The sequence below is a fragment of the Bombina bombina genome, chromosome 3 (genome assembly GCF_027579735.1).
Source record: "Bombina bombina isolate aBomBom1 chromosome 3, aBomBom1.pri, whole genome shotgun sequence".
In the NCBI taxonomy this organism is placed as follows: domain Eukaryota; kingdom Metazoa; phylum Chordata; class Amphibia; order Anura; family Bombinatoridae; genus Bombina; species Bombina bombina.
In genome coordinates, this window is record NC_069501.1 from 1,209,990,464 (window position 1) to 1,210,001,465 (window position 11,002).

General features: G+C 38.5%; 1 protein-coding gene across 1 annotated transcript in view; it reads left to right on the forward strand.

Annotated features, from left to right (window-relative positions):
- RAB30 (RAB30, member RAS oncogene family) overlaps window positions 1-8,550 on the forward strand; it is a 265,724-nt gene extending 257,174 nt beyond the window's left edge. Inside the window, exons 4-5 of the mRNA XM_053708666.1 lie at window positions 3,019-3,202; window positions 7,570-8,550. Coding sequence (XP_053564641.1) covers window positions 3,019-3,202; window positions 7,570-7,820 — 435 coding nt within the window. The 3' untranslated portion in view covers window positions 7,821-8,550. The remainder of the gene's footprint in view (window positions 1-3,018; window positions 3,203-7,569) is intronic.
- The last annotated feature ends 2,452 nt before the right edge of the window (window positions 8,551-11,002 follow it).

The following is an 11,002-nucleotide window of genomic DNA, read 5'->3' on the forward strand; positions in this document are numbered from 1 at the left end:
GGCAGCTACACTACAGAGAAATTAGTTTTTTTTTTGTTTTTTTTATACAAATAAATAGATACATTGATAGAAAACTAGGTACTGTCAGACAGCTGCCAGTACCTAAGATGGCGGAAACTAGTTAGTTAGAGGGTGGAGGGTTTAAAGAGATTTTTGGGAGGCATCAGGGAGGTGGGAAGTTAAGGGGGTAATAATAATAAAAAAAAAAAAATAAAGCACTAAAACTACACATTGGCAGACTGCCAGTACCTAGTGAGGAAGGGAATAGAGCTGTTTATGAAAGATCAGGTAGGGATCAGGGGGTGGGAGGGTAATCTCTACACTACAGCTAAACTTAACAAGCTACCTGATTAACCCCTTAACTGCCAGGAATTGCAGATTTGTGGTGCGCAGCTGCAATTAGTGGCCTTCTAATGACCAAAAAGCAATGGCAAAGCCATATATGTCTGCTATTTCTGAACAAAGGGGATCCCAGAGAAGCATTTACAAGCAGAATGTAAATAATTTCAGTGAGAACCCCATAGTTTGTGAAAAAGTTAACAATTTTAACCGTATGCTAAATCACTTGAAAGTAAAAAGCTGACTAGAAAATATCACATGAATGAACATTTCTTTGTAAAAAAAAGAAGACATTTTAACTCAAAATGTCCTCAGTTCACCAGAGTAAGGGGCCCATTTATCAAGCTCCTGCAGGCTCGCCAGAAACACCAGTTATAAAGCAGCGGTCTAAAGATCGCTGCTCCATAACCTGTCCGTCTGCTCTGAGCAGGCAGACAGACATCGCTGCAAATTCAACCCGGTCGAGTACGATCGTGTTGATTGACACCCCCCTGCTGGCTGCAGGGGGCGGCGTTGCACCAGCAGTTCACAAGAGCAATGCTGAATACGGAGAGTGTATTGCCCTCCGCATTCAGCGAGGTCTGTCGGACCTGATCCACACTGTCGGATCAGGTCCGACAGACCTTTGTTAAATAGGGGTCTAAGTGCTTTGTGCGCTTTTATCCTTTATTTGCATGGTGGAAAAAAACACCTTGAAGAGAATAGTGACTAGAACGTTTATAGGATTCCCTCCCTATTCCTTTAATGGCAATAAACAAAACACACAGAGTGCGCTAAGAAGCATAGGAAAGAACTGCTAAACGAACTCTAAGTTTTGGTCCAGTTTTAATAAAAGTTTAATCCATGGAAGGGGAAAAAGACTGCTCTCACTATTGACAAACGGACCTTTTTATGGTATCAAATGTAACCACAAGGGTATCCGCTCGGCCGCGCACTGTTCCACAGAAATCACTCCAGGCGCCTCGCTACGTTCTTGTTTCACTCTCTCCGCTAGTCACATGTTTGGTGCGTCCTCACACCCAGTTTGATCAGAGAGCGGGTCTTTGCTGCAGGATACAAAGTTTACAGAAGTTAAGCGAGATCTGACATGAATTTTACTTTTGCTATTATGTGAGCTAATTAGCACACCTGCTCTATTCAACATATGATGTTAGTAAGACTAGTGCTTGAGAATTAAAGGGACATGAAACCCAACATTTTTCTTTCATGCTTTGGATAGAGCATGTGATTTTAAACAACTTTCCAATTTACTTCTATTATCTAAATTGTTTTGTTCTCGTGGTATTCTTTGTTGAAAAGGATACCTAGGTAGACTCAGGAGCTGCTGATTGGTAACTGCGCGTGTATGCCTCATTTTTGGCTCACCATTGTATTCAACTAGCTCCCAGTAATGCATTTTGCTTCTTCAACAAAGGATACCAAGAGAATTAAGCAAATTAGATAATAAAAGTAAATTGGAAAGTTGTTTAAAATTGTATTATTTACCTGAATCATGAAATAAAGTTTTAGGGTTTCATATGCCTTTAAAAAATAATTTTCTTGGACTTGCAGTATGTGCACAAAATGCTATTGGTTGTGCTCGAGCAATGCTCCATTTGTAATTTAATCCTTAAAGTAATGGTACGCTAGGATTTATCATTGCAATAAATAAAGGGGACTTTTAGTCATGAAGTATAAAATACTTCATGCTGAAAGTTCTTTTATTTGTTTGCAGCGTTCACTGCGCTGAGCGCCTGAGGCCGCACGCAGGAGAATGCTATTTTGTCAATGAGGTGACCTTTCCACCTCTTAGCCAATAGCCATGCGGGCCAGCAGGCATTATGCCGGATAGCTAGCACACTATTGGCTAAGATCACCTTACTGCAAAATAGCGTTCTGCCATGGGCGGCCTGAGGCACTCAGCGCGGCTGACGCTGCAGACAAATAAAGGGACTTTTAGCATGAAGTATTTTATACTGACTGACTGAAAATGCCCTTTATTTGTTGCAATGGTAAATCCTAGCATTTCTTAAACACTAGGATTTACCATCAATGTTTACTGTCCCTTTAATTTCTATGCTTCCAAAGATAGGAGTCGCAGATAAAAGCAGGGCCATTAATTTGCCATTAATGTGTATATTGTAATCCAAGCTTATGACAAAGTATTTTTAACTATTTAGGATCATACCATCTTTTCCACATTCCCAGTAAAAAGTGTTTTTCTTATGAGGAAGCTGACGTTTAAAAAACAAAAACAAAACACAACATATTTTTTCTGTCAATACTGAAGTCCTCAGGCCTCATTCAGCGCTAGCCAGTGATATATACTTGTAATTATCCTACCGTATGTTTTTACAGCTTTACATCTCTTGGGGACACAAACTGTCAGTGTTAGCGATGTTTTTATAGCACAGTGACGCCGCAGTGCAGCTTTAAAAAGAAAGGGCCTATTTTGCTGAGTGAAACTGAATGGGCTTTACTAAAAAAAAAAAAAAAAAAGTCACTTGTAATGTTGCTGCTTCCAAGGAAACCCAGCTGGAATGCAATTATATATTTGCCGCTCACTGATTACAAATAATTAAACATACAGAAAGTATCAGAAGGTTGAATACAACACACACTTAAGTTGTGTTGTCTTTTGTTCGGTTTAACCTCAGTGTCTATGTATTGGTGTAATAACGTATTCTCCTCTTGTGTTAGCTGCAGATATGGGACACAGCAGGACAGGAAAGGTTTCGCTCCATCACTCAGAGTTATTACAGAAGTGCCAATGCCTTGATTCTAACCTATGACATCACCTGCGAGGAATCGTTCCGCTGCCTCCCAGAATGGCTTAGAGAGATAGAACAATATGCAAACAATGAGGTGATCACTGTGCTTGTGGGTAAGTGAGGTTTTTTTTTATCACATTTTATTCAGTAAATTAAAAGACCACTCAATGCAGTAGAATTGCGTAACTAACAAGGGCATAATAAAATGAAAACACAATAAGACTTACTCTGAATTTCAAATAAGCAGTGGATTTTTTTTGTCAAATGTTTTATTTTCTCCCATTATCCGGCTCCCTGTATTATGTGACAGACATCAGCCAATTACAGGCTAGAATGCGTATATACCCTGTGAGCTTGTGCACATGCTCAGTAGGATTTTGTTCCCCAGAAAGTATGAATATAAAAAGACTGTGCGAAATTTAATAATGGAAGTAAATTGGAAAGTGTCTTAAAACTGCATGTTCTGTCTGAATCATAAAAGTTTATTTTGTCTTGAGTGTCCTTTTAAAGGGAAAGGAAAATACTCTAATTTGTTATTAAACAAATGCTTGTTGCATTTGCAAAGAGGTTAAACACATAACTTGCACTTCCAAGGGCAATGCTGCTCCTAAACAGGATTAGTGAGCCAATCAGGAGTAGCGTATGTGCGTGCGCGTTTGTACGCAATACTGCTTGTAACAATGTTATACTTATAGTGCTTTTATTACGTGCACACCACTAAGCCTACTTCCGCATGATCATAGAAAGGAGCTTTGTTCCAGGGCCGGACTGGGGATAAAAAAAAAACAGCCCTGGAAAATTTGGAGACCAGTTCTATTTTCTGTTGACTCTGTATAATGTGCACACTCCATTTTTCTCAAAGGCGATTACTGGAATACTCCTTCCGCCAATATTTTGTTTCAGAATTATATTAGTTTGTATTAAAAAAAGTTCTAGATTGTTGTTATATACACTCTAAAGAACAATTGCATTCATTACTCATCCCTTTAAATTGTAGCTTTCCAGCCCCAACTGCTGCAGCCCACCGGGAAATCTCCTGATATCCTGGTAGGCCAATCCGACTTTGCTTCATTCTAACAAAGGATACCTAGAGAATATGTCAAACTTGATAAAACGAGTAAACTGGAAAATCTTTTTAAAAAAATTGTAAACTCTACCTAAATAATTAAATTTTATTATTGACTTCTGCTCCTTTTTTAAATCCTCTATGGTGTCAGAAAGGCAGTGCTTAGCAATCACTTCTCTGTGTTGCTTAGTGCTGCAGAATTTGTTGGCTCATTATTAATAAAAGACAGTGGCAATATATACGCAACTACTAAAGCATCACACTGCAAGGTCTGTTTCACTGTTACAGGGAAGAGCTTGTAGGAAACCACTGCCAATGAAATTAAAAGTCATTATAGAGCACATGCTACTTATATAGAAAGGAAAAACTGTCCTGTGACGTACAGAAATTAGCCATAAAGCAGCTGAAATGGTGGATTCAGTCAGAGTAACCGTAGATTTTGAGTGCAAGAAAGAAGTAATGAAACAATTACCCATAGTGCTCTGTGGTAAAGGTGCAGAAACCACACTATAAAAGCTTGTTGATAAATGTATTAAAGGGGCATAAAAGTGTAAAAAGAGTATGTTCTAATGTGTTAGAGCATTTTTTATTGCACTATATTGCTTGCATATACTGTAACTGTTTTTACCCCTGCAAAGGAGTTAAAGGGACATGATACTCAAAAGTTTCCTTTCACGGTTCAGATAGATCAAACAATTTTAAACAGCTTTCCAAATTGCTTCTATTATCAAATTTGCTTAATTCTCTTGGTATCCTTTGTTGAATAAGCAGTTATGCACTAATGGGAGCTAGCAGAAAGCCAATAGCAAGAGACATATATTTGCAGTCACCAATCAGCAGCTTCTGAACCTAGCTACTTATTATTTTCTATAAAGGATACAAAAAAACCCAAAGCAAATTAGGTCATAGAAATAAATTGGAAAGTTATTTAAAATTGCATGCCCTGTCTGAATCATGAAAGAAAAAAATTGTGTTTCATGTCCCTTTAAAAGGTCATCTTCAGAACATCAATGCACTTACTAATAACTAACTGAAAAGATTGGCTGAACCATTGACAAGACGCATATGTATGTATCCACAAATCACCAGCTAGCTCCTGAGCCTACCTATAGTTTTCAACAAAGGATACCAGGAAAACAAAGTATTATTTGAATTTAGAAGTCAATTAAAAAGTCTAAGTTTGATTTAGAATTTTGTGTCCATTCAAACCACAACTGCTCAGCACTACAACCTATCACTGGGCTTAACAAAGCATAGAGCCAGTGAGCCAGAAAGTTCTGTCTATAGCTCTTAAAGGGACAAACAAATGTTCTATCATGCATATGAAAGACCAGCAATTAAATTGAAAAAAGGGTTAAAATGGACAGTAAACACCTTGTAATTTTAAGAGATTTCTGTTGTGTTGCTATAGAATAACATATCAGCCAAGTCTAAATTTTTTAAAACAAATTAACATCCTGTTTACGGCAATTATTTATCAAAAGCAACCACGATTTGCATTATTTAGAGGAGCCAATCTGGGCTTTAGTCCTCAGACAACGAAGCTATAAAGTTAGTATAAAGTGAATTGTTTTGCAGTTGTTATCAGTCAAATCCAATAAGGAACAGATATGTAGCAGGGTTATATAGCCCTGACAAGTCAGCAGGGTGCATTTCAAGGTCTGACAATTAGAAATCACTTTATTTTCAGATCTAAATTACACGAAACAGGAGCAAAATAAATAATAAAAATATATTGCAAAGTTATGCATAACTAAACATTTATATAAAATTCCCAAGGTGTTTACTGCCCCTTTAAGTTAAAGGGCACTCATTTTGTCCCCCACCTTTATCTAAATGAGAGAATTTCAAACCAATTTTCTGTTGTCAGGCTTGCAGAAGTTTGTCCCTTGTCACCATTAGGGCTTTGGGGTTTGTCAATATCAGCCAGTGAGCTTTAGTAGAAAGCCCCAAGGCAGAACATGCTGTGATCTGAGATGTCATCACAGAAAATGCATCATGTCTGCAGAAAGAGCAGGACACATGCAGGAACAGTTAGCGCTTTCACTTTGGTGCGCTGCTCCACATCAGGCTATTCTCTTCAAACAGTGTTGTGCTCTGGCTACACTGTGTAAGTTTTTTCCTTAACACAATGCAGCCAGAGAGACGCTCTGTTTAAAGAGAACAGTGAAATACAGAGCAGGGCTGCAAAATGGCAGCGCATTGATTGATGACTGGCTCTCAGGGATTTTATTAACCCCGCCCCCTAGCCTTACTTGGTCTGCAAAGCTGTGACTCCTGAATGTAAGACTTTTTTTGTAAGACTTGTAAGCAATGCACAGTTTTTAACTGCATTTTCACTGCAGAAAATATTTCAATTAAAAAAAATCTCTAAACAGAAAGTGGAAAAAAAGTTGTACCTCTGGGGTAGAAAGTAGACAACTGATACTGATATATTAGTTTGTGTTTCAGTTACTTTATGCATTTAATGCTTTTAGTTTCTGTGCAAATGATACCACTTTATACTATACTGATGAATATTTTAATGCTCATCTAGAAAACCAAATTGTTGATTTAGAATATCCACTTGTCATAGCAAGACATGCTGGATAAAGTGTCATTTATCTTTTTTTTCTAATAATAATCAATAACCTTTCTTAGATTCTTGATAGTCATCTTGCTTTCTTAAAGAGACAGTCTACACCAACATTTTTATTGTTTAAAAAGGTAGATAATACCTTTATTACCCATTCCCCAGTTTTACATAACTAACACTGTTATATTAATATACTTTTTACCTCGGTGATAACCTTGTATCTAAGCTTCTGCAGAGTGCCCCCTTATCTCAGTTCTTTTGACAGACATGCAGTTTAGCCAATCAGTGCTGATTCATAAATAACTCCACAAGAGTGGGCACAATGTTATCTATATGACACACATGAACTAGCGCTGTCTAGCTCTAAAAAATGTCGAAATACACTGAGATAAAAGGAAGCATCCTTCAACTGCTTAGAAATCAGTTTGGCCCTACCTAGGTTTAGATTTCAACAAGAATACCAAGAGAACAAAGCAAAGTTGATGATAAAAGTAAATTGGAAAGTTGTTTAAAATTGCATGTCCTATCCGAATTATGAAAGTTTAATTTTGACTCAACTGTCCCTTTAAAGGTATAAGTAATTATATACTTTAATATATGACGCTGCACAATAAATATAAGCTTATTAAATGCCACTTAGAACGTTGAAGTAAAAATAAAACTCTCATGGGGCTTATTTTGTGAATTAATGATTTTGGAACATTTTGGGTTTCTGTATCACCTCATCTATGTGTGCTAAATCCATACTCAAGTTATTCCCTTCTGCTTTTCACCATTTGAAATGCTTTGAACTAGACAGCTGTGACTAATTAACGCGTACATTTTTATTTTCATTACAGGGAATAAAATTGACCTGGCAGAAAGAAGAGAGGTCTCTCAGCAAAGAGCTGAAGAATTTGCAGGAACTCAAAACATGTATTATCTAGAAACTTCCGCAAAGGAGTCGGACAATGTGGAAAAACTCTTTTTAGACTTAGCGTGCCGGCTGATTAGTGAGGCGCGGCAAAACGCGCTGGTGAACAATGTAGACTCCTCATTGCCGGGAGAAGGAAAAAGCATTACATACTTGAACTGTTGTAATTTTAACTAGGAGATGACAAAGCTGAGGGGAAAAATGAAACAGAAGACTGAGAATTGAGAATTTTTCTCTCCACAGGAACTTCCTGTAATTTTTGACCTTTTTTTTTCTGGGTCAGTTTCTGAGCTTAGACATGGAGGACTGCGCGTTTCTTCTGCAGGTCACTACAGCAAAGAAACGGATTTGTTTGCAGGTTGACATTGTTTTGATATGTCGCTGCTACAGGAGTCTGCAGCATTATGTGTATCGCCATGACAGTCGAAGGGTTAAAGTTCAGCAAAACTACACAGTGATTTAAAGAGATGGTGCATACCCGCTCGCTGTTTTCTAGTAAATAGAAAAGCATTTTTGAGAAAGTAGTATAAAATAATTAGTATCTGTTTATCAAGCATTGTAAAGTGCGCATTTAGTCGACGTAAACTTTTTTTAATCATTTGGAATGTTTTTTTTTACCCCTCTCATTTTATTGATATATAACAAATATAACTCAAGACTTTATTTCGCCCATTGTCAGTAATGCCCATGGTCAAAATGTTAGCAAAAAGATGGTATATCTTACTAACAAGTGAATTATTATTTTATTCTTATTTTTGATCACCATATTTAGGGTAATCAGTCCTTCAGCTCATAAATAACAGTGGCTTATTCTCAATTTTCCCAACATGAGAATTTCAAGTTTTCTCCAACATAGGTGTGTCCGGTCCACGGCGTCATCCTTACTTGTGGGATATTCTCTTCCCCAACAGGAAATGGCAAAGAGCCCAGCAAAGCTGGTCACATGATCCCTCCTAGGCTCCGCCTACCCCAGTCATTCTCTTTGCCGTTGTACAGGCAACATCTCCACGGAGATGGCTTAGAGTTTTTTAGTGTTTAACTGTAGTTTTTCATTATTCAATCAAGAGTTTGTTATTTTCAAATAGTGCTGGTACGTACTATTTACTCAGAAACAGAAAAGAGATGAAGAATTCTGTTTGTATGAGGAAAATGATTTTAGCAACCGTAACTAAAATCCATGGCTGTTCCACACAGGACTGTTGAGAGCATTAACTTCAGTTGGGGGAACAGTTTGCAGTCCTTTGCTGCTTGAGGTATGACACATTCTAACAAGACGATGTAATGCTGGAAGCTGTCATTTTCCCTATGGGATCCGGTAAGCCATGTTTATTACGATTGTAAATAAGGGCTTCACAAGGGCTTATTTAGACTGTAGACATTTTTTGGGCTAAATCGATTGATATTAACACTTATTTAGCCTTGAGGAATCATTTATTCTGGGTATTTTGATATAATAATATCGGCAGGCACTGTTTTAGACACCTTATTCTTTAGGGGCTTTCCCAAAGCATAGGCAGAGTCTCATTTTCGCGCCGGTGTTGCGCACTTGTTTTTGAGAGGCATGGCATGCAGTCGCATGTGAGAGGAGCTCTGATACTTATAAAAGACTTCTGAAGGCATCATTTGGTATCGTATTCCCCTTGGGTTTGGTTGGGTCTCAGCAAAACAGATACCAGGGACTGTAAAGGGGTTAAAGCTTAAAACGGCTCCGGTTCCGTTATTTTAAGGGTTAAAGCTTCCAAAATTGGTGTGCAATATTCTCAAACCTTTAAGACACTGTGGTGAAAGTTTGGTGAATTTTGAACAATTCCTTCATGTTTTTTCGCAATTGCAGTAATAAAGTGTGTTCAGTTTAAAATTTAAAGTGACAGTAACGGTTTTATTTCAAAACGTTTTTTGTACTTTCTTATCAAGTTTATGCCTGCTTAACATGTCTGAACTACCAGATAGACTGTGTTCTGAATGTGGGGAAGCCAGAATTCCTATTCATTTAAATAAATGTGATTTATGTGATAATGACAATGATGCCCAAGATGATTCCTCAAGTGAGGGGAGTAAGCATGGTACTGCATCATTCCCTCCTTCGTCTACACGAGTCTTGCCCACTCAGGAGGCCCCTAGTACATCTAGCGCGCCAATACTCCTTACTATGCAACAATTAACGGCTGTAATGGATAATTCTGTCAAAAACATTTTAGCCAAAATGAACCCTTGTCAGCGTAAGCGTGGATGCTCTGTTTTAGTTACTGAAGAGCATGACGACGCTGATATTAATATCTCTGAAGGGCCCCTAACCCAATCTGAGGGGGCCAGGGAGGTTTTGTCTGAGGGAGAAATTACTGATTTAGGGAACATTTCTCAGCAGGCTGAATCTGATGTGATTACTTTTAAATTTAAATTGGAACATCTCCGCATTTTGCTTAAGGAGGTATTATCCACTCTGGATGATTGTGAAAATTTGGTCATCCCAGAGAAACTATGTAAAATGGACAAGTTCCTAGAGGTGCCGGGGCTCCCAGAAGCTTTTCCTATACCCAAGCGGGTGGCGGACATTGTTAATAAAGAATGGGAAAGGCCCGGTATTCCTTTCGTCCCTCCCCCCATATTTAAAAAATTGTTTCCTATGGTCGACCCCAGAAAGGACTTATGGCAGTCAGTCCCCAAGGTCGAGGGAGCGGTTTCTACTTTAAACAAACGCACCACTATTCCCATAGAGGATAGTTGTGCTTTCAAAGATCCTATGGATAAAAAATTAGAAGGTTTGCTTAAAAAGATGTTTGTTCAGCAGGGTTACCTTCTACAACCCATTTCATGCATTGTCCCTGTCACTACAGCCGCATATTTCTGGTTTGATGAACTGATTAAGGTGCTCGATAGTGACTCTCCTCCTTATGAGGAGATTATGGACAGAGTCAATGCTCTCAAATTGGCTAATTCTTTCACTCTAGACGCCTCTTTGCAATTGGCTAAGTTAGCGGCTAAGAATTCTGGGTTTGCTATTGTGGCGCGCAGAGCGCTTTGGTTGAAATCTTGGTCGGCTGATGCGTCTTCCAAGAACAAGCTACTAAACATTCCTTTCAAGGGGAAAACGCTGTTTGGTCCTGACTTGAAAGAGATTTCTCTGATATCACTGGGGGTAAGGGCCATGCCCTTCCTCAGGATCGGCCTTTCAAGGCAAAAAATAGACCTAATTTTCGTCCCTTTCGTAAAAACGGACCAGCCCAAGGTGCTACGTCCTCTAAGCAAGAAGGTAATACTTCTCAGGCCAAGCCAGCTTGGAGACCAATGCAAGGCTGGAACAAGGGAAAGCAGGCAAAGAAACCTGCCACTACTACCAAGACAGCATGAAATATCGGCCC